The sequence below is a fragment of the Pecten maximus genome, chromosome 1, assembly GCF_902652985.1.
Source record: "Pecten maximus chromosome 1, xPecMax1.1, whole genome shotgun sequence".
In the NCBI taxonomy this organism is placed as follows: Eukaryota; Metazoa; Mollusca; class Bivalvia; order Pectinida; family Pectinidae; genus Pecten; species Pecten maximus.
In genome coordinates this window covers 27,995,630-28,022,718 of record NC_047015.1, presented here as the reverse complement: position 1 = coordinate 28,022,718, position 27,089 = coordinate 27,995,630, and the positions used below count along the sequence as shown (strand labels likewise).

At 38.2% G+C, this 27,089-nt stretch overlaps 1 protein-coding gene across 1 annotated transcript in view; it reads left to right on the top strand.

The window, feature by feature from the left end:
- The window catches only part of LOC117329280 (rhomboid-related protein 3-like), a 50,845-nt gene that overhangs the window by 19,826 nt on the left and 3,930 nt on the right, over positions 1–27,089 (top strand). The window contains exons 5-9 of the mRNA XM_033887147.1: positions 14,645–14,869; positions 19,429–19,571; positions 22,806–22,918; positions 23,495–23,595; positions 23,814–23,868. Of these exons, the coding sequence (XP_033743038.1) occupies positions 14,645–14,869; positions 19,429–19,571; positions 22,806–22,918; positions 23,495–23,595; positions 23,814–23,868 (637 nt within the window). The remainder of the gene's footprint in view (positions 1–14,644; positions 14,870–19,428; positions 19,572–22,805; positions 22,919–23,494; positions 23,596–23,813; positions 23,869–27,089) is intronic.

Below are 27,089 nucleotides of genomic sequence, written 5' to 3'. Positions count from 1 at the left end.
GAAGACAATACCATGACTGTCAAAATCTAAACAAATTATACCATCTCCTTTACAGCCATTCCATCTCGGTGCACTCCGTTTTTAATTGTCCCTAGAAATACTGAGGAGTCATATAACAACAGTAATGTGATACAGCTTATCTTTCTTAACTGCCATCAAAATACGATATTCATCTGTATGACTTTTGTACAGTCCTGTATATAGAAATGCTCAACATAGATATAAAAGTACCGTCTTTCTCACTTGATTTCTCGATTTTCAAAGGACCGAATCGCTTAAATCAACAGATGAGTCATCCATGGCATAAACTTAAATTGTTTCAAATATAAATATATCTCCCTTCGTTTGACTAGCATGATGAGAGGTGTTGTATTTTGTTTTGCTTTTTATTCTGACGTAAATATGTTATTATTATATAAGTCTTCGTGTGTTTTCTCTAATGCTTCGTTAAGTATATTAATACATGAGCATGTAGTGAATGTTGTATGTGTATTTTATTTTCTGATTTTAAACTAACGCTTATAATATATACATATATACATGTATGAGACTGTTTCCTCGGTGACCTCTGTGAGATTATAATTAAAAAGTTTACTTAATTTACCTCGTACTCTATAGAATTGATGATCTCATAGGCTGAACAACATAAAAGGTTAACCCTAAAATAACACTGCTTAGGTTATCAATTCAAAAACAATAGCCATTGTAGATATAAGTAGATAAGGATATTGTAGAGAATCAGTCGTCTTAGCGTTAACACATATTTCAATGATCATTGTTTTTTTTTTAAATGTCTGAAAATAAATGTGTTTTTTTTTTTATCTTTAGATTTTCTGTCTTTTTGAAGATATGCATGTATTAGATTATAAGACTAGGAGCAAAGTATTTTCAATCGTCACAGCACGCGATACTGACGCATTCCACATACATCGTGAACGCATACTGATTTCTGGCACGGAATCCAGCGTCTCGTACACGTCACATGTAGCTATTGTTAGTGGAAATCATTGTTATCGTGCTGTTGCAAATATAGATTAAATAGAAAATAAATCAAATAGAATAAAAAAAGTAAATATCTGTTATTGATTTGTTGGACAAATAATCTCCTTCTGTTAAGACTTTTTAATAGGTAGTTAGAAAAATGTACCCATCAAAGTAATAACTCGACTCTCTAAATACTCCTTAATTGTGGATGTGTTAAGTACAATCTCGTGCAGACGTTCCCTATATACACGATAATGATGATCACTAACTTCTATCCCGACTCTTTATTATACCACTGTCATGAGATACACTGACGCCGTAATCTCCATCATAACCGTCCGTCATACTACTTCACAAGTGACGCCATGGTGGCTGTTACATACATATTTATGTCAGGGTCGTTAGTAATGATTCAGTAAGAATCCAACAGCACGACAACCTGAATCAATACATTATTTATATGTACAAGAAAAAATAGAGAATTTTAACAGCTGTGAGAGCCAGTAGAACACTGATTTCTTTAAACCAATCACACACGTGTGTCACCTGTGATCGTTTATTATACGGCGAGGGTAATCGATACGATTTAAGGGTGCCTCATGCGTGACTGGTGATCCATTGCGGCAATGTTAAGTGATCTATTTAGTTATTCATGGTCATGCGTGAATAATTTTCACTTCATTGTTGTCTCTCTCTCTCGGAAGTCTATAGTTCCTCATTTCATGCATAAAGCTTCTTACGGTATCTAAGAACAAACGACTTCCGATTTCTGTTTTACCTATTTACCTATTTTGTAATTGTTTTATTTCGGGGACATGCGTTCTACTGATAAGGAAGCTGTCTCTCTAAAGGATATTTATTTCCTTTGTTCACATGACACAAACATAAAGACAAATAAAAAAAAGTTTTCACAAACCATAAAATATTGTTATAGGAATTAATGGTTCGCCTAACGTAAAGCGTTTTCTCCCAGTGGAAGTTTAGTCGTGCTAAGCTAATCATCAATTCCGATTTATCGTCAAACAATAGCCCTATCTTTTTATTGTCGTTCCCTTTACAAGGAGGCGAACGACTGTAAGTTAAATGATACGTAAGTTTCCCCTAAAGATCAAGTGTTGGCTTATCGTTTGGCTGAACGATGCTTACACGGATCTTTGTGATCTTGATATATTCCTTTGAATGTCAAGGACTGAGTTTCCACGTATCTTAGTTTTCGGATGTTGATAGTAGTTTGATACCATAACAGTCTGTAGGTCCCACTTCTGATAAACTTTATACATTAGTCTCGCCTAAATATACTATTTCTAATCTCATGTTAAACTAGTTTAAGACATTTGAATAATGCATGCACATGGTTGAAGTAACATGAGGGTACTTGAGGAAGGCACTGACTGAGTTGCACTATCGTAACTGTATAATTGTTACCTTTATCCTCGTCTGACCAAATGTCAAATTCAAACTCTACATTTGATCAAACGGAATTGATTAAATAATCATATTTTAATTTCAACATGTCTTCGACTGGAGAAAAGGCAAATTGAAAATAAACAGTTTGTATAAGTGTGGAAATTATGACTTTCCTTTTTTTCTTCAAAAAGACGCTGTGATGATTCCTTGAGAATAAAAGTACTTGATACGCTGTATTTAGTTGTTAATTAGTCGGACTTTACAGCGGTAATATGTTGCTGATGGTCGAGCAATTAGTCAATAAACGGGAATCAATTAAAATATCCAATAAAAATGATATCAGAGCGAGGCTTGATAATCCTAATCTCCGGGGAGTTTGGAAATACCGCGTAAGTGAGCAGGACAAAGCTTGGTAAGCCTGGTCTCTAGGGACCTTAAATATGTCGGGTAAACAACATTACTTCTGATACATTGAATCATCAATAAACGGCGAATACTCATTTCCATTTCTGTAATAGTTTTGACGTGAATGCAGTCTGACTCTCCGGCGAGCTATTGTCCTGTTGGCGGACTTTGTTGACTCGGACCCTATGTTACACCTGTGTCGGGTAGCTATGCTCTATAACAACGTATTGAATTATTTAGCAGAAATTCAAACGCCTGTCCTTCCTCCATATTTAGGGAGATTCTAAACCGTATATCGTATAAATTAAATATTTATCACAGTTTTAGTTGACTTCTAATTCGCCGCGGTGCTGTCTGGGTATATAATGATGAATCCTTCACATGACTTCTGTCATTTGTCGCAGTACAATCTGTATAAAACTGATATATCGATATAATGCGCCATAGGATTAGTTGTAATTTGGAGTTACAAATGCGTTTTTAAGAAACTTTGAGACAGAACATGAGACGATATTACGATTTGTAAGTATGCTTTTATATTTCAGTATAGCAATAAGTAAGAAATCACATTTCAATTTAGACGAAAGATTCACTGTGGGTTCATCAAGATATTGGAACGTTAATTACAAACGTATAGTGATTACTGGTTTAATGATGGTTTCTCTGTGGCAGATTGAATGCTGTGTCCAAATACCATTTGTATTGTTAATTGACAACATCGATAAAATTGCAGTGTAAGATTCTAAATTGTATTATCAAAATCGGATTAAAATTCAGATATATGAAACACAGAATGAGATTTAGAAGGAGTACTTCTAGGAAAATATCTAGCAAACCCACTTTTTGCCTTTTTGAAATATTGTTGTTAATAACTTCACTGAATATCAAAACTAAATCATTTCATCTCATTCGATAGCGACTATCGAAATAATTGGAAGATTTGATGTAATAGTAATTACGATGGATCGGTCTCTGTTTTAAACAATATCATTGAAATCTATAAACGTTTGCTTTATATGGTGTGTCTTTTCTACATCTGGTATGATGCCATACAGTTTATTATCCCTATGGTGATTAATTAAATTGAAATGTATCATAGAGGAAGAATTATGAACACTGCCATGGGGTGGCCAAGTTACCAAGAAATGAACAAACATGTGCAATGCATTAGTTTTTAATTAGTTTAAATTAAGTGTAGTTGAATATATATATTAAGTACATGTTTATGAACCCTAATTTGTAGGATATCCTAATGTAGCAACATTTATCTTACTCTTAGACCTCTAGATCTGTCTTTCTTCATGCCATTCTTCTTTGCTGTTCTTTTTTATAATCATTATAAGTATACTGTGTCGCTATCACAATCTTTGTAATATATATTTTTGGAGAGGGCTTTTTAAGTTAAAACTCAATCCAATTGTGTCAAAACAATAAAATGCGTTCAAATAAAAAACGTTTATATAATCATTAAGCATGCATACAAACGTGTTTTTTTTAGTGTTGTTTACATTACACGACACTGTTATAAATGAAACTATTAAATAGTATTTGACATACAAAACATTAGCCCGTACATATACACCAATAACATCTTTATCAAGTCATCCATTAACAGATGAAGGCCTCTGTACCATGTAATGACATTTCCACATTTAAAAAGTGCGCTTCAACAAAGCAAAATGGTGACTGGGATGCCGTTACTGTGTGAGTCGGTTATAACAGACAGTCTGTAATATACAAGGACGCATTGACATTTTTTGTGTTGGTATTTCCTTGGATGCATTATTTATAGATATGCCATTTGTCCACGATTAAAGAGGGTTATGGACGCTGTTGATATGTATACAACATAGTGTTAAAGGAAGTATCCCTCTATAGTATACCACTGAGTACGCTAGTACTGATATAGGTTTTTATTACATTCTTACCAATGAAATATCGATAATATTGTTCATTCTATTAAAGTATTTATTAAAATATTAAATATTCTATGTTAAAATATTCTATCAAAACACTGCTTATAAATGGCAATGGACAATTCAATGCTGACCCGGTATATTTAGCTATGAAAATGTAATAAACAGAATATCTAACAAATACAAAAATTAGATTTCACCCCTGTGGCTAACATTTTGATGTTTTACTCGTGCTGCGCACTCATGAAAAATATCAAGATATTAGCCCCACTCGTGAAGTATATTCGTTATTACTGAATACACTCTTAGATATCCTCTATAGGTAAGGGCTAGTCACCCTGGAGAAACACATGTCACGATGTCCAATCAAGGTGCCAAGTGCCTAATGGTGAATCCGATATTTTACGGTGTTTTTATTGAATATGCGACCAGATTAGAAGCTTTAATGTGAATCAATCATACAGTGGGATACATATACAGTGGGATACATACATGTATACAGTGGGATACATATACAGCGGGACACATAAACAGTGGGATACATATACAGTGGGATACATATACAGTGGGATACATATACAGTGGGACACATAAACAGTGGGGTACATATACAGTGGGATACATAAACAATGGGATACATAAACAGTGGGATACATATACCGCGGGATACATAAACAGTGGGATACGTATACAGTGGGATACATATACAGTGGGATACATATACAGTGGGACACATAAACAGTGGGGTACATATACAGTGGGATACATAAACAATGGGATACATATACAGTGGGATACATATACCGCGGGATACATATACAGTGGGATACGTATACAGTGGGATACATGTACAGTGGGATACATATACAGTGGGATACATAAACAATGGGGTACATATACAGTGGGATACATAAACAATGGGATACATATACAGTGGGATACATATACCGCGGGATACATATACAGTGGGATACGTATACAGTGGGGTACATATACAGTGGGATACATAAACAATGGGATACATATACAATGGGATACATATACAGTGGGATACATATACAGTGGGATACATATACAGTGGGATACATATACAGTGGGATACATACATGTATACAGTGGGATACATATACAGTGGGACACATATACAGTGGGATACATATACAGTGGGATACATATACAGTGGGATACATATACAGTGGGATACATATACAATGGGACACATAAACAGTGGGATACATATACAGTGGGATACATAAACAATGGGATACATATACAGTGGGATACATATACAGTGGGATACATATACAGTGGGATACATATACAGTGGGATACATAAACAGTGGGATACATATACAGTGGGATACGTATACAGTGGGATACATAAACAGTGGGATAAATATACAGTGGGATACATATACAGTGGGATACATATACAGTGGGATACGTATACAGCGGGATACATAAACAGTGGGGTACATATACAGTGGGATACATATACAGTGGGATACATATACAGTGGGATACATATACAGTGGGACACATAAACAGTGGTATACATGTACAGTGGGATACATATACAGTGGGACACATAAACAGTAGGATACATATACAGTGGGATACATATACAGTGGGATACATAAACAATGGGATACATATACAGTGGGATACATATACAGTGGGATACATATACAATGGGATACATATACAGTGGGATACATATACAGTGGGATACATATACAGTGGGATACATATACAGTGGGATACATATACAGTGGGACACATAAACAATGGGATACATATACAGTGGGATACATATACAGTGGGATACATAAACAATGGGATACATATACAGTGGGATACATATACAATGGGATACATATACAGTGGGATACATATACAGTGGGATACATATACAGTGGGATACATAAACAGTGGGATAAATATACAGTGGGATACATATACAGTGGGATACATATACAGTGGGATACATATACAGCGGGATATATATACAGCGGGATCCATATACAGTGGGATACATATACAGTGGGATACATATACAGCGGGATACATATACAGCGGGATACATATACAGTGGGATACGTATACAGTGGGATACGTATACAGTGGGATACATATACAGTGGGATACATATACAGCGGGATACATATACAGCGGGATACATATACAGTGGGATACATATACAGTGGGATACATATACAGTGGGATACATATACCGCGGGATACATAAACAGTGGGATACGTATACAGTGGGATACATATACAGTGGGACACATAAACAGTGGGGTACATATACAGTGGGATACATAAACAATGGGATACATATACAGTGGGATACATATACCGCGGGATACATATACAGTGGGATACGTATACAGTGGGATACATGTACAGTGGGATACATATACAGTGGGATACATAAACAATGGGGTACATATACAGTGGGATACATAAACAATGGGATACATATACAGTGGGATACATATACCGCGGGATACATATACAGTGGGATACGTATACAGTGGGATACATATACAGTGGGATACATAAACAATGGGATACATATACAGTGGGATACATATACAGTGGGATACATATACAGTGGGATACATATACAGTGGGATACATATACAGTGGGATACATACATGTATACAGTGGGATACATATACAGTGGGACACATATAGTGGGATACATATACAGTGGGATACATATACAGTGGGATACATATACAGTGGGATACATATACAATGGGACACATAAACAGTGGGATACATATACAGTGGGATACATAAACAATGGGATACATATACAGTGGGATACGTATACAGCGGGATACATAAACAGTGGGGTACATATACAGTGGGATACATATACAGTGGGATACATATACAGTGGGATACATATACAGTGGGACACATAAACAGTGGTATACATGTACAGTGGGATACATATACAGTGGGACACATAAACAGTAGGATACATATACAGTGGGATACATATACAGTGGGATACATATACAGTGGGATACATAAACAATGGGATACATATACAGTGGGATACATATACAGTGGGATACATATACAATGGGATACATATACAGTGGGATACATATACAGTGGGATACATATACAGTGGGATACATATACAGTGGGACACATAAACAATGGGATACATATACAGTGGGATACATATACAGTGGGATACATAAACAATGGGATACATATACAGTGGGATACATATACAATGGGATACATATACAGTGGGATACATATACAGTGGGATACATATACAGTGGGATACATAAACAGTGGGATAAATATACAGTGGGATACATATACAGTGGGATACATATACAGTGGGATACATATACAGTGGGATACATATACAGCGGGATACATATACAGCGGGATACGTATACAGTGGGATACATATACAGTGGGATACATATACAGTGGGATACATATACAATGGGATACATATACAGTGGGATACATATACAGTGGGATACATATACAGTGGGATACATATACAGTGGGACACATTAACAGTGGGATACATATACAGTGGGATACATATACAGTGGGATACATAAACAATGGGATACATATACAGTGGGATACATATACAATGGGATACATATACAGTGGGATACATATACAGTGGGATACATATACAGTGGGATACATAAACAGTGGGATAAATATACAGTGGGATACATATACAGTGGGATACATATACAGTGGGATACATAAACAGTGGGATACATATACAGTGGGATATATATACAGCGGGATACGTATACAGTGGGAAACATATACAGTGGGATACGTATACAGTGAGATACGTATACAGTGGGATACATAAAAAGTGTGATAAATATACAGTGGGATACATATACAGTGGGATACATATACAGCGGGATACATATATAGTGGGATACATATACAGTGGGATACATATACAGTGGGATACGTATACAGCGGGATACATATACAGCGGGATACATATACAGCGGGATCCATATACAGTGGGATACATATACAGTGGGATACATATACAGCGGGATACATATACAGCGGGATACATATACAGTGGGATACGTATACAGTGGGATACGTATACAGTGGGATACATATACAGTGGGATACATATACAGCGGGATACATATACAGCGGGATACATATACAGTGGGATACATATCCAGTGGGATACATATACAGTGGGATACATATACAGTGGGATACATATACAGTGGGATACATATACAGTGGGATACATATACAGTGGGATACATATACAGTGGGATACATAAACAGTGGGATACATATACAGTGGGATACATATACAGTGGGATACATATACAGTGGGATACATATACAGTGGGATACATATACAGTGGGATACATATACAGTGGGACACATAAACAGTGGGATACATATACAGTGGGGTACATATACAGTGGGATACATATCCAGTGGGATACATATACAGCGGGATACATATACAGCGGGATACATATACAGTGGGATACGTATACAGTGGGATACATATACAATGGGATACATATACAGCGGAATACATATACAGCGGGATACATATACAGTGGGACACGTATACAGTGGGATACATATACAGTGGGATACATATACAGTGGGATACAGATACAGTGGGATACATATACAGTGGGATACATATACATTGGGATACATATACAGTGGGATACATATACAGTGGGATACATATACAGTGGGATACATATACAGTGGGATACATATACAGTGGGACACATAAACAGTGGGACACATATACAGTGGGATACATATACAGTGGGGTACATATACAGTGGGATACATATCCAGTGGGATACATATACAGCGGGATACATATACAGCGGGATACATATACAGTGGGATACGTATACAGTGGGATACATATACAATGGGATACATATACAATGGGATACATATACAGCGGGATACATATACAGTGGGACACGTATACAGTGGGATACATATACAGTTGGACACATATACAGTGGGATACATACACAGTGGGATACATATACAGTGGGATACATATACAGTGGGATACATATACAGTGGGATACATACACAGTGGGATACATATACAGCGGGATACGTATACAGTGGGATACGTATACAGTGGATACAGTGGGATACGTATACAGCGGGATACATATAGAGTGGGATACATATAGAGTGGAATACATATACAGTGGGATACATATACAGTGGGATACATATACAGCGGGATACATATACAGTGGGATACGTATACAGTGGGATACGTATACAGTGGGATACGTATACAGTGGGATACATATACAGTGGGATACATATACAGCGGGATACATATACAGCGGGATACATATACAGTGGGATACATATCCGGTGGGATACATATACAGTGGGATACATATACAGTGGGATACATAAACAATGGGATACATATACAGTGGGATACATATACAGTGGGATACATATACAGTGGGATACATATACAGTGGGATACATAAACAGTGGGATACATAAACAATGGGATACATATACAGTGGGATACATATACAGTGGGACACATATACAATGGGATACATAAACAGTGGGATACATATACAGTGGGATACATATACAGTGGGATACATATACAGTGGGATACATATACAGTGGGATACGTATACAGTGGGATACATAAACAGTGGGATACATATACAGTGGGATACATATACAGTGGGATACGTATACAGTGGGATACGTATACAGTGGGATACATATACAGTGGGATACATATACAGTGGGATACATATACAGTGGGATACATATACAGTGGGATACATAAACAGTGGGATACATATACAGCGGGATATATATACAGCGGGATACGTATACAGTGGGATACATATACAGTGGGATACGTATACAGTGAGATACGTATACAGTGGGATACATAAACAGTGTGATAAATATACAGTGGGATACATATACAGTGGGATACATATACAGCGGGATACATATATAGTGGGATACATATACAGTGGGATACATAAACAATGGGATACGTATACAGCGGGATACATATACAGCGGGATACATATACAGCGGGATCCATATACAGTGGGATACATATACAGTGGGATACATACATGTATACAGTGGGATACATATACAGTGGGACACATATACAGTGGGATACATATACAGTGGGATACATATACAGTGGGATACATATACAGTGGGATACATATACAATGGGACACATAAACAGTGGGATACATATACAGTGGGATACATAAACAATGGGATACATATACAGTGGGATACATATACAGTGGGATACATATACAGTGGGATACATATACAGTGGGATACATAAACAGTGGGATACATATACAGTGGGATACATATACAGCGGGATACATATACAGTGGGATACATATGCAGTGGGATACGTATACAGTGGGATACATAAACAGTGGGATAAATATACAGTGGGATACATATACAGTGGGATACATATACAGCGGGATACATATACAGTGGGATACGTATACAGTGGGATACATAAACAGTGGGATACATATACAGTGGGATACGTATACAGTGGGATACATACCTGGATGTTTTAGTAATTTACGTGTTTCGGAGGTGATTGGTCGAACATTTGGTTTTGATATTGGTGTAAGTTGGCAGTTTGCATTGTACTGTAAATTAATAAGGGGTTAGTGTATTGTTCCCAACCTGTCGACAGTTGGATGAAACAGAGACGTATGGACAATTCGGCCCCTATCCAGACGTTCTATCGCACGGATCGTAACAATGTTGAACTAGTCCACTGCTCCTGTCTCCAGTACTTCCAGGCATTAAACCCTCCTGTGTCCTCTAAAGGAATTATTGGTGCAGTCTTTATCGCTGACATACAATTATCAAAAGTACATCCGTAACATCCAGTATGTAATTGGTGCCAACCACGTTCGTGTTTTGACTGTATTGAGCCATTAACCAAACTTTGAAACCAAATAAGGAATCATTCACAGAGACGGATCTCTTTCCCCAACTCAACCCCCTCCCCTCGCCGCTCTCTTTCTATCAGCTTTTATTGATTTTTTTGTATGACGGATCAGTTTGATGCAATAAGCAATTTTATGAAGAGCTCAGATGAAAGTTCCGATTGTCATATCTCTTTCTGCCAACTCTTGCTAACATAAATGGGGAGCTGGATTTAAACACATGTCTCAAAACTTATCGTTGAACGATTTATTTCAAAAGAGCGTCTGTCCTTTTGACCGACTCCGATTTATGGAACACAGTGAATAATAAGTTATCTAAAGAACGACGGCAGCATTCATTACAAGCAGGAAACAGAGTTTGTGTTACCAGTTCGAAATGGTTGAAGGTTTATTTAATTGTAATTCAGAAGGATGGGACATCACGCACCAGCTCGCTGTATCCTCAGATACTAGCACGCACCACTGCTGTAGATATCTCTTTAAATACAGTTTGTAATAGATCGCTGATGAAATGAACCAGATCGATATTAAGCGGTTACTCACTAACGCAATCTCTCGATAGAATAAAAGGATACGGAAGGTCAATTAAGTGTTCATGTTTCCAATTTAAGCATGAACAGGCTGATTTTTTTTTTATCTGGAGCAGTCACTGAAAATGTGACTTCATATTCACAACAATTTAATTTAATCAAGAATTAATGTGCACGCGCCTCATCGTCTCGAAGAACTAAAGATAGTTTTAAGCTCTATGGTGTTTAATCATGTTTTATATTCTTAATCCGAAATGAATTAATAACATAGGTAACAAAAGGATAAGGCTTTTATTGTCGGTTCTGATGTTTGTACTTTACACTGAGTAACTGTTTCTATAAATAATGTTAAAGTAACCAGTCGTTCAAAGTACAGTAGGACCGTCAAATAAACCAACAAATTAGGGTCGTGTTGAAACTATAGGTCATTTTGTTCACAACACTGCGGTATATTTTATTATTCATATGGGGCAAATAAGTAATTCCAACAGTGTGGACAATTAAAAATGTCAAATTTTCAAGGCAATCCGCCCCTTTATCAAGTCACAGAGAATACAAACACAATCGCATGATATATAAACAACACTCGACAGTCATGGTTTTCATATAGACGTGTACAGCTAGCGGGCAACTTTCATCAGAGGGTTTCTAGTTTGAAGACGATATTGATCATGATTTGTCGCCAACCTGTCCTCGTAATGAAATTCCCACTGTTTTGTGCAATATGAAAGCCGAAAGTACATAAATATATCTATTAGCTTGCTTTGTTTGTTTTGTTTCGTTTGTTTGTTTGTTTGTTGTTGTTGGGTTTTTTTACCACACATTCAGGACATGACATTACTTCCATTTGAAATTATGGTAATATAGTCACCTTGTTTGTTAATCTTTTTCGATTGAACAATTTTGTTTCGGAAATGTACTGATTGTTTTCATAAATTCAAAATATGTCCTTTCTTTTCGAACTTCTTTTCTGCCGAACTTGAAATTAGGTGTTATATGCGTCTGAATGATTAATGACTACGTGATGTTTACCTGAGAGACCACATTCTGTCGTGGAAGTGGTAATCACCGTGTCCCGATATCTAACTATGGGATATCAACCTTTATTGTGACAAACGACTTAATGGCATACAGGGTCTTATCGTGCCTTATGTTTCTTTTCGGAAGATATCATGATGTTCTTATCGTCTTAACGGAGATACCCTGTCGGTGTCATAGCTGTTATGGCAGATACCCTGTCGGTATCACACCTGCTTTGGCAGATATCCTGTCGGTGTCACACCTGTTACAAGATATATCGACTATCGGTGTCGCTGATGTTACAGGATATATGTTGTCGGTGTCGCACGTGTTATGCGATATATGTTGTCGGTGTCGCAGGTGTTATGGGATTAATCATGCCGATGTTACGTGTTACAGGATATTATCTTGTCGGTGTCACACGTGTTATGAGATTAATCATGTCGATGTTACGTGTTACAGGATATTATCTTGTCGGTGTCACACGTTTTTAACTAGAGATATCCTTCTGTGGCGCTCCTGGTACAAAAGATATCTCGACGTACCGCACGTGTTACAACAGATATCCTGACGGCGCCGCACGTGTTGCTGAAGATATTCTGATGGTGCTGCACGTGTTGCTGGTTTCCTTACGTACCTCATGCGCTCTAGGAACTGTTAAACTTTCAGTATTATCTGGTTTCTTGTCTTGTTTTCTAAATACATCTTGAAGGTCGCTGGAACGGAGGAATTCATCTTTCCATTTTTGATCTTGCCTCATCAGTTATCATTCCATGTTGGCCAATCAACATTCTACAATACACTTCAGATAGGCAAACTTTTTAATTGATTAGCTATCACGAATAAGTATGTTTATAAAAGAAATGCAGTCTTTACACGATAATCAAATAGCAACATACACTGCATGTAAGAGCCATCACACTCCCCCGCCTTGTACAGTTTGTGTTAATATGATTGTATGGAGCATAAAGTGTCCGTGTCCTACCAGTCACGCCCTGCGTCATACTAACGCTATTACCCCTATTTCGCGGTGATGGCAGTAACGGACCATTAAAGCATAGTCTGGTTCATGAGTAAGCAGACTAAGCAGTTTGCCACTTCGCTAGTTTCCACTAGGGACTGTTATTGCACCGTCACCACTTTTATGGAAATGCTTGTTGGACATGTAACATCTTTAACGTAACAATTATAACATGAACTCGCGATGCTGTTCGTATAAGCAATGATTCACCTTTTACAAATTCAATAGACTTTTTGCCAATATTGAGAATGAGACGGTTAAATTAGACATGTACTCATACTCGATGATTAATCCTATAATTGTATGCTTGTTGCAGATGAGTAATAAAAGAAATCCTAGTTTCCGACTCGCCATAGAGACACAGGGTAAGGAACACTTTCTACTGACCAGTCAGTATCCAAGCAACACTACATTTTTCCGCGGAATGGTGCGCTACGTAGCCGAGCAGTACCTGACGGACGAGTTGGATAGACAGTACTACGCAGACAAGTACAGTTGTTGTCCACCCCCACTATTCATCCCGTTTATAACTATGGCAGAGGTAAGGAAGACTTTCTTTAGGAAAAAGACATTGACTTGTGTTTAAGCTAGTATCTTCCCACGTGACTATTAAGTGAGACAATATCTCTCTGATGGTCACTTAATTATGAATGTAACCCCCTTCTCCAGCATGATTACTTTATTACGTCAATGACCCTGTCCTCGTGACGGGATTTAGTGTGTCTAAGACAGAAATACAAGGCTTGATCGCTTAATTTAGTTTATAACCGCTTTGTCTGGCTTGATCGCTTAATTTAGTTTATAACCGCTTTGTCAGGCTTGATCGCCTAATATGGTTTATAGCCGCTTTGTCAGGCTTGATCGCCTAATTTGGTTTATAGCCGCTTTGTCTGCTTGATCGCTTAATACGGTTTATTAACCGCTTTGTCTGGCTTGATCGCTTGATACGGTTTATAACCGCTTTGTCTGGCTTGATCGCTTAATTTGGTTTATAACCGCTTTGTCAGGCTTGATCGCTTAATTTAGGTTTATAACCGCTTTGTCTGGCTTGATCGCTTAATTTGGTTTATAACCGCTTTGTCAGGCTTGATCGCCTAATTTGGTTTATAGTAGCTTTGTCTGGCTTTATCACTTAATACAGTTTATAACCGCTTTGTTTGGCTTGATCGCTTAATTTAGTTTATAACCGCTTTGTCTGGCTTGATCGCTTAATTTGGTTTATAACCGCTTTGTCAGGCGTGATCGCTTAATACGGTTTATAAACGCTTTGTCTGGCTTGATCGCTTGATACGGTTTATAACCGCTTTGTCTGGCTTGATCGCTTAATTTGGTTTATAGCCGCTTTGTCTGGCTTTATCACTTAATACAGTTTATAACCGCTTTGTCAGGCTTTATCACTTAATACAGTTTATAACCGCTTTGTCAGGCTTGATCACTTAATTTGGTTTATAACCGCTTTGTCAGGCTTGATCACTTAATTTGGTTTATAACCTCTTTGTCTGGCTTGATCGCTTAATTTAGTTGATAACCGCTTTGTCTGGCGTATTCGCTTAATACAGTTTATAACCGCTTTGTTTGGCTTGATCGCTTAATTTAGTTTATAACCGCTTTGTCTGGCTTGATCGCTTAATTTGGTTTATAACCGCTTTGTCAGGCGTGATCGCTTAATACGGTTTATAACCGCTTTGTCTGGCTTGATCGCTTAATACGGTTTATAACCGCTTTGTCTGGCTTGATCGCTTGATACGGTTTATAACCGCTTTGTCTGGCTTGATCGCTTAATACAGTTTATAACCGCTTTCTTGGCGGCTTGATCATGCACTTAATATGGTTTGTAACCGCTTTTTTCCGGCTTGATCGTTTGATTCGGTATAACCGCTTTCTTTGCAACTTGATCACTAAATTTGGTTGAACACCGCTTTGTAAGGCTTGTTAACATATAACCGCTTTGTAAGGCTTGTTCACATATAACCGCTTTGTAAGGCTTGTTCACATATAACCGCTTTGTAAGGCTTGTTCACATATAACCGCTTTCTTTGCGGTTCGATCACTTAATGTTGTTTATAACCGCTTTGTCTGGCTTGATCAATACATTAGTTCTGTTGTTATCTTTTAAGGAGGAATACACTTAGAAACATAAGATTTGGAAGTTATTATGAAGCGAAATATAAAATATACGTGAGGAATTCTGATAGCATTCTGTTTAAATATGTCAATAAGTTTTTATCTTTTATGTTAGTCACCGGTAATTGTGTAGGTAACACACGGATATTGTAGAGAGAATGATTTTATATTTATCTATCTGTACAGCTGTTTCTCTCGTTATAATATAAATTGATTAGTCGTTGTGTTTATCATGTTTTATTTATATCATAAACATATTGTCAAGCTGTATGATGGTTTGACACAAAAAGCGGCAACATGACACCATTGCTTTTGTTTCCCGTTATTTTATAGGCGGGTATTCTGATACCCAGCTCAGCAGAAATATAACACCGATGTATTCAATTATCCGTAATCGAGAGGTAAACAGCTGCTCAAAATCAATACCAATAAATATCGAAATCACCTTATCGCCTTATTGCAATAACAACGCTTAATTTAATAATGGTTACATTTAGGGTTGCGACTGCTAAGCTTAATGTTACAATTGTGCTTTTTTATTACAACAAGCGTAGCAGTTACAACCCTAAATGTCATGATTATAATTAAGCGTCGAATCTTTACAGGTGACAAATTTAAGTAGATGCTTAATGTAATGAAGTCGGAAGTGAAGGGAGACTGTATTACTACAGTACTGGTTATTCTGATTCCTCTTGTTCTGATTCTACTTCCGGGTCTTCTAATATATCTTGTCTAGACCATAAATTTTGAACCAATGCATTTGTTTAGTTTAAACTGTAATTATACGTACATATGTACAACACCCACAGGTGGTGTGCAGTGCACTAGCATGAGGTTCCTGTGACCCTCACCTCAATGTTAACTGTCAAATAAGTACAAAATGTTCAGTATAAATTTCAGCACAGATGGAGTGAAATGCACAGTTAGTAGGTCGCCGTAGCCTTATTGAAAGGTTAAAGGTCAAATACATATGTTTACGTGCCCAATTTCCAATATCATTTTGTCAGGGTTGTAACCTTTGTACCATTAAAGATAGCTTCATCAATCTAAAACGCATCTGCATCACTCACAGGCGGTGTGCAGTGCAATAAGATTAGATCGCTTCGACTATTTTTCCTGCAAGATGAAAAGTCAGATCGTGCAAAATGAATCTTTGAATCATTAAATCGCCCTCAGGCCATATGCAATCCACTGTAATTGCCTACTAACGAAGGAGAGACATGCTTTCTATGGACAAATCTCTAGTTTCTTATGGAAATATTTGTAGTTATTTACGATCAATATTTGCAATAAAAATAAGTAATTCGAAAATATAGATCTTATACTTTTAATAAGTTAATTTCTTTTTGGGGAATGAACGATTTAAAACAAATAAATATGCAACTGAATGAAAACACTATTACCAAACTTATAATGCTATTATTTTAAACCTTATTATGAGGAGTTGACGTATTGGTTTTTACCTGGCCGTCTGTCGGGCAGTTTATTCGTGTAAATTTGTATATAAACATGACATACATAACCTACAACACTTCCAAGTCCGTCAAAAACGATTGAATTACCAGTTCAAATTTTGTTTTTATAGTCGTTACCTTAAGGAACTCTCTCAGTTTCAAGGTCACAAGGTCAATGATGAAAGACATAACGTCAAATTACATTGTTTCCATAACTGAATCGACTGCATGATGACGTTATGAGGCAATAATGTCTGGTTCAATACTAAGAGTCAATTTTACACGTTCAAGGTCAAAGATTAAAGGTCAGATATATCCTATTTCGTATCCCCATGAATGGTCAACATTGCATGGTGACATTATGATACAATATTCGTGGTTAGGCTGATACACAGTCAATTCGGTTAATGTTAAAAGTTAACGGTCAAGGTCGTTAAGGTCAAGTTCCATATATCCTTAACGGTAGGAATAAGTAAAGACACTTGTATAATACATGTACCAAATCTCAATAAGGTGTAGGGTCATGGTCAACAGGTAAAAAGTCAAGGTCACAGGTCTGAATTAGTATTATCATAATGGTGAACATTGCATGGTAATATTAGAATCAATACTGTAGTGATTTGTCTATGTATACAGAATTAAGGTCTGTTAAAGTTGTATATTTCCTTAAGTAGTAAACATTGTATATGATCACTGTACCACGGTCAATATTGTGTTAGGAGTATTCGACATACCTGATCTACTCAGTGCTAAAACGGTCTAGTATTTAATCTGACATGTCCAAACTCGAACACTTTGAATTTAGTAAGTAAATAAATACAGCATTGGTTTGGGCAGAAAATATAACGTTTATCGTGTTCCTGATTATCAATAGTTTAATTTAAAATATTCAGGGAGGTCTTTAATCCACAGACAGAATGTTAACTCGACCCGTGTGGTATCTCGCATCAGATATATTATTCAACGAAGCAGCTTATTTTCTAACATCAATTTATAGACCCCGTATTCCACATAAAATAAATCAACCAACGTTTATCATCGCTTGTAGAACAAGTAATATCCAGTATGAGTAGTGTGTTACATTCTATACATTATACAAAATCAGATATAGATCAGAAAAAATATAATGTACAAAAATTAATTAAAAGTCAGGATTTAACTTTTAAAAAGGAGTTGTTTCCTGTTTATATAATTTAGTACAAGATAATTGAATTATTTCAACTTTTTTGTTCAAAATAGAATAACGTTGAAATAAGAACTTCAGAATAAATTTCATATAAAACAATGACATCAGTTCCGCATTATCAAAGACAAACTCCCGAAACACACACACATTCACCTCGCACACAGGGGAGGCTGTCGTTAAATGCCCATAGCTGCTGACGTTAAACAAAAAAAAAAAACCAAACTTAACCTCATGGATAATTAACCGAATAGTATTCCAACAATTATGTACTTAACAATATTTACCACGTATATTTATGAAAACAATCTATAACTAGTCTTTATTACTTTGTGACAGGTGGGTTTCTTTGTGTACCACTGTTTGGAGGCCAACAACATCAGTCCTACCGGCCCAGTCCCCGTGGAGAGCGTCTTTATCTACCGTCCAGACCGCCGTCTCCAGCTATGGAGGTTTATCTTCTATATGTTTATACATGCCGGGTATGTTGTCCCTCCCGGACCCTTCCTTCACCCTCTGTCCCTCCCCTACCATCCCCTCCCCCCTGCCCCCCCCCCTTCCCTTACCCTCTGTCCCTCCCCACCCTTCCCGTACCCTCTGTCCCTCCCCTACCATCCCCTCCCCCCTGCCCCCCCTTCCCTTACCCTCTGTCCCTCCCTCCCCACCCTTCCCTTACCCTCTGTCCCTCCCCGACCCTTCCCTCGCCCTCTGTCCCTCCCCGACCCTTCCCTCCCACTGTCCCTCCCTAACCTTCCCTTACTCTCTGTCCATCCCCCACACTTCCCTCACCCACTGTCCCTCCCCACCCTTCCTCGACCTCTGTCCTCCACATCCCTTCCCTCACGCTCTGTCCCTCCCCATCCCTTCCATCACCCTCTGTCCCTCCCCGACCCTTCCATCACCCTCTGTCCCTCCCCGACCCTTCCCTAACCCCCTGTCCCTCCCCGACCCTTCCCTCACCCCCTGTCCATCCCCGACCCTTCCCTCACTCTCTGTCCCTCCCCGACCCTTCCCTCATCCTCTGTCCCTCCCCGACCCTTCCCTCATCCTCTGTCCCTCCCCGACCCTTCCCTCCCCCCCTGTCCCTCCCCATCCCTTCCCTCACCCTCTGTCCCTCCCCGACCCTTCCCGACCCTTCCCTCACCCTCTGTCACTCCCCGACCCTTCCCTCACCCTCTGTCCCTCCCCGACCCTTCCCTCACCCTCTGTCACTCCCCGACCCTTCCCTCACCCTCTGTCACTCCCCGACCCTTCCCTCACCCTTCCCTCAACCCTCTGTCCCTCCCCGACCCTTCCCGACCCTTCCCTCACCCTCTGTCACTCCCCGACCCTTCCCTCACCCCCGTTTACCATACAAACGGTTTTATAGTTATATTAACGTGACTTGTCGTTGTTATGATGACCTGTAAGCAAGTGTTGAGGCTGCCAAGAATTACGGGGGAATCTTCCATACTGCTATTATCATACATATATATATTCATAAAAATTATGGTGATGGTCCATTCACTGAAAAAGCGTTATGTCCGATTAACGTACGTAGGCAAAACTGTGAGTCATTCTGATATATACCCTGATATATACCCTGATATATACCCTGATGTATACCCTTATATATACCCTGATGTATACCCTGATATATACCCTGATGTATACCCTGATATATACCCTGATGTATACCCTGATATATACCCTGATGTATACCCTGATATATACCCTGATGTATACCCTGATGTATACCCTGATATATACCCTGATGTATACCCTGATATATACCCTGATGTATACCCTGATGTATACCCTGATATATACCCTGATGTATACCCTGATGTATACCCTGATGTATACCCTGATATATACCCTGATATATACCCTGATATATACCCTGATATATACCCTGATGTATACCCTGATATATACCCTGATGTATACCCTGATGTATACCCTGATGTATACCCTGATATATACCCTGATGTATACCCTGATGTATACCCTGATATATACCCTGATGTATACCCTGATATATACCCTGATATATACCCTGATGTATACCCTGATATATACCCTGATATATACCCTGATATATACCCTGATGTATACCCTGATATATACCCTGATGTATACCCTGATGTATACCCTGATGTATACCCTGATATATACCCTGATATATACCCTGATATATACCCTGATATATACCCTGATATATACCCTGATATATACCCTGATGTATACCCTGATATATACCCTGATATATACCCTGATATATACCCTGATGTATACCCTGATATATACCCTGATATATACCCTGATGTATACCCTGATGTATACCCTGATGTATACCCTGATATATACCCTGATATATACCCTGATATATACCCTGATGTATACCCTGATATATACCCTGATGTATACCCTGATGTATACCCTGATATATACCCTGATGTATACCCTGATGTATACCCTGATGTATACCCTGATGTATACCCTGATATATACCCTGATGTATACCCTGATGTATACCCTGATGTATACCCTGATGTATACCCTGATATATACCCTGATGTATACCCTGATGTATACCCTGATGTATACCCTGATATATAACCTGATGTATACCCTGATATATACCCTGATATATACCCTGATATATACCCTGATGTATACCCTGATGTATACCCTGATGTATACCCTGATATATACCCTGATGTATACCCTGATGTATACCCTGATATATACCCTGATGTATACCCTGATGTATACCCTGATGATACCCTGATGTATACCCTGATGTATACCCTGATGATACCCTGATGTATACCCTGATGTATACCCTGATATATACCCTGATGTATACCCTGATATATACCCTGATGTATACCCTGATATATACCCTGATGTATACCCTGATGTATACCCTGATGTATACCCTGATATATACCCTGATGTACCCTGATGTATACCCTGATATATACCCTGATGTATACCCTGATATATACCCTGATATATACCCTGATGTATACCCTGATATATACCCTGATGTATACCCTGATGTATACCCTGATATATACCCTGATGTATACCCTGATGATACCCTGATGTATACCCTGATGATACCCTGATGTATACCCTGATGTATACCCTGATATATACCCTGATGTATACCCTGATGTATACCCTGATGTATACCCTGATGATACCCTGATGTATACCCTGATGTATACCCTGATGTATACCCTGATGTATACCCTGATATATACCCTGATGTACCCTGATGTATACCCTGATATATACCCTGATGTATACCCTGATATATACCCTGATGTATACCCTGATGTATACCCTGATGTATACCCTGATGTATACCCTGATATATACCCTGATGTATACCCTGATATATACCCTGATGTATACCCTGATGTATACCCTGATGTATACCCTGATGTATACCCTGATGTATACCCTGATGTATACCCTGATATATACCCTGATGTATACCCTGATATATACCCTGATGTATACCCTGATATATACCCTGATGTATACCCTGATATATACCCTGATGTATACCCTGATGTATACCCTGATATATACCCTGATGTATACCCTGATATATACCCTGATGTATACCCTGATGTATACCCTGATATATACCCTGATGTATACCCTGATGTATACGATGTGGTGATGTGTGTAATTATTCTCTGATTGTTTTATTCCAGATGGGTACATTTATTTTTCAACATGTTGGTACAAATCATCGTTGGTATTCCCTTGGAGATGGTCCACGGATCTTTCCGGATTGCACTCGTTTATCTTGCCGGAGTTCTGGCAGGTAAAACACATTATTGATAATTACATAATCAGTATGTAGATTATCTAATTGTGTCTGGCAGCAAAATCGCTTCAACATTTTACCATCATTGTTTGTGAGCTCTGTTAATAATCACGTGGTTATTTTCAAGTCTTTCATGTTGATGTTATTCCATATACTATGGATGATGATAAATGATGTCTTCACACAATGGTTTTGTGTTGTGTATTTTATAATGTCCATGTGTTGTATACGGTTTCAATTGTAATCCTTAATTGAATACTAGCGATTGTTGATAAATTACCGGACAAACATCTCAGTCTTTGTAGACTAAGTATATCATATTAAGGGGAGCTCGTTGAAGATGTATCCCTACCTTACCGGCTCTTCTCATTCTCCCGTTTGCCTTACAAAAAACGTTTCAAACGTATCATATTTTATTCGTTTAGTAGTTATCAATAGAAACCTAAATTTTCAAAAGCATTAAATGTTTTTACATCCTTTTTATTATGATGTTGAGAATTGAGAACATGTGTTAGTTATGTAATTCCTATGTTTATTTATAATTACAATGTGAGCATTGTTTGTTTTATACAGGATCTCTAGGTACTTCCGTGTTCGACATTAAAGTCTATTTAGTGGGGGCCTCGGGAGGGGTGTACGCGTTATTGGCAGCTCATCTAGCGAATGTTATGCTGGTAAGTACACAAAGGGAGGTCACTCCTATATCATAATACAAACACAAAGGACTGTTAACATGCGACATAATAACTGGGGTGGTTCCCCTTCCTACGGTAACAACCACATAGAAATGGTGCCGAGACAAATATCATACAATTATTGAAATAATGGCGTATCGTTTCAGAACTAAACACACATGGAGTTTGGTGAATAAAATTATGACATATCGTTTCAGAATTACACACACATGGAGTTTGGCATATTGAAATTGGCAGCTGTTCTCATTGTTGGTAAGTATCTAGCAGGAAGTTTGAAATGACAAAATTAAGGTGAAGTTGATCACTTGATCAGAAAACAAATAATATTTCAAAAAGCAACAAATTACCAGTTTGCTCCATACAAAATCGAAATGTATCTATCCCTGCGAATATATGTTCCACATTCCGTTAGGCAAAATTTGAATGGACAACACAACACGTCCATGCCATTCACAAATGGGACCGAAATCTATGGTATTTGTGGGAGTAAACATGACTGTCTAACCTTTGTACTTTACTTCTTTATTTGACCTATTTGTATAACGTTTTGATTATGTTTCCTCTAAGTCACTGATCATTTTGGTTATAGAGAATGTGTTTATTAAAGATTCCTAAGTGTATTTGGACTCTAATGTCTGGTTTCAGGGTTGTTAAGTTTTTATAAGTGTATTTGGGCACTAATGTCTGGTTTCAGGGTTGTTAAGTTTTTATAAGTGTATTTGGGCACTAATGTCTGGTTTCAGGGTTGTTAAGTTTTTATAAGTGTATTTGGCCACTAATGTTTGGTTTCAGCGTTACTGTGGGTGTTAACTATCACGTCCCTGAGCAGGAATGAATAATTATTTTTGGAAAAGTCCTGGGTTGCTTAAAAAACATTTTGGACTTCGAGATTTTGTGTCAAATCTAATAACTAGTGATGGCGTCGAGCTTTGCGTATGGCGGTACTCTTACAGTATTTACTTTCTACTAAATAAAAGATGTTTGTGGAAACAGTACAACTCTACGGGGCAAAGGTTCAGTTGGTGAATAACCGGGGAGCAAACGATGACTACTTTACATAACGTTTGAGTAATCACCAAAGAAAAGTGTCCTACCAAACTATACTCAAAGGTTGAGAAAAAAAAACCATCCAATTACTATATAAATAAGAATCCTTACATTAACTACATGTAACCCAGTCTTATATGTGTACATGTCTATGTATGTAAATCTGTATATGGTCAGGGTTATATAATCACGTGATCTTGACATCCGTGTTGTGTGTTTAATATATATGTTGACATTGACCTGGACTCGGGACATCTGCAATGCGACAAGTACGACACTGACCGGAACTCGCACTGCACGCTCCAATTTCCCGCCGGACATAACACTCTAACATCCGGTCTGATGACCGCACCATCATTATGTGTTTGGCTCGCGAGGGCAACACATCGTAGGAATCATAATACTAGCCTAAGCTGCAAAGCTACTGAAGGATCGGGGTGCCGGATAGTCTGGTAAGCACAGCATATATGAGTAAACGTGTTTTTCTTACCCGAGACAGCTGGTCTTCACTTAGGTTATCTGTGGCTATAGTAGCCCCCAAATCCTCAGGTACAGATTTGGTTGTCTTAGTGTCCCGACTCCGGCTAGGCGAATCAGTACCCAGACTATCAACTACCTTGACCTCTTGTATTTGGCATAAGTTAGACCCAGGTTTAATAATCATTGGTTTTGCAGTAATATTGCAAATTTTTACTGGTATCCTAGCTACATGAGCATTTTTACCCAGTTTCACTACACGTGGACACACTGCATAACTCAGACCAGTATCCAAGTTTTCAGTTACAACTTCACCCATGCTTGTATCTAAACCTGTAGCCCTTCCCTGAACAACTACAGACTCATAGGGATCTAATCTTACCATTTTTTTACCTAGAGTTTTGACCACAAAAGTTTTAGCCTGGATACTATCTACTGCTAGTTTCCACTCTGGAGGTACATCACAACCCTCCTGTGTCAAAAGATCTTTACACTGCCTAATTACATTAGTACCGATTATCACTGGGCACTTAGCATTGAATTTGGTGTCGGGGACTACCAAAATAGGCACAAAGAACTCAACTTCTGATAGAAAAGGTAATTTAACACTGCATTCCACATATCCAAGGTAACCTAATGGTGACCCATCAGCTACTGACACTTTCAAACCAAGTTCATTCAAATTCAGTAACTGTCTTTCTCCTGGTAACCTGCAAAGACCAGATTCTGATATGGTAGTGACCATTGATCCACTATTTATCAAAGCAGGGAGTTCAACACCTTCAATAAGAATTGTACCCTCATTGGACACCCCCACCATTCTATCCAACAAGATTTGGCCTTTCTGTTTATCAGATAAGGTCCCCACATGGCCACCAGTAGAGACCTCTACTCGTTTGGGTCATTCCCTTCCTGACTTTCTTTATTCTGTCCATTGTTGCTAAACCTACCCCTGCCACGGTTATAACCTCTGTTATTTCCCCCGCGGCCTCTCTGGTTACCCTGATAGGGTTTCTTAAGCTCTTCCCAGATCTTATCTACTTTATTATCCATATTCTGCAACCTATCATCAATTTTTTTCTCCAAGACCTTAATATCTTTATTCCAACTCTCTGACTCAGAACTATTTGTAATAACATGCTGATGAGCCTTCTTGCCACTACTGCCCTTGGCACTCTCATTTGATGAACTGGGTTGCCTTGGTGTTATATTCAATTCTTTCTCAACCCTACGAATTTCCTTTAAGAGTTCATCATAACTCTTTAAAGAGTCATATTTATGGCGAGTCTGGCTTTTGAGCTCTGTTGAGGACAGAGATGTCCAAAACTTGTGCCGGAGTAGCTCTCCCTTGGCAGCTCGATCTAAATAACCACCCTCAATTGCTACCTGAAGCATGTTTTCTAACCGACACCCAAAATTGGTAACACTCTCATCCTTCAATTGATAACAACTGAAAAACTCCTGCATTATCATTCCATTTGTAGACACATCACCAAACAAAGTATCCAATTTTTCTAAAATATCTCCTACAGTGGCTGTCTCTCCCAAAGACCTAAGCATCCGCCTAGCAACCCATTTTAATGATCTCCTAATAGCCTGCATGAGTAGGTTCTGAGAAATATCTGGATCATGCTGGAGACAGCGTACCTCATATCGCCACTCTCCAAAGGTCACATCCCCTTTAAGATCCTCACCAGAGAAAGGTGGTATCTTGGGAACTCCTTGAACAGCATAATGATCACGACCCTCATTCACAATACCAGACAAGTGTCCTACATCCCTATTTGGTACCAAAGCACCTTTTTGAAGGTTGTTACCTATTCCTGGAAGTTCACTCTCATCTTCTGTATCAGTGAATTCCTCGAAATCTGGTTCTTTCTTATAAGGAGTACTAGAGGGTAACTGGACTAATGGAGTTATTTTGAACTTTCCACTCTTACTCAATACAC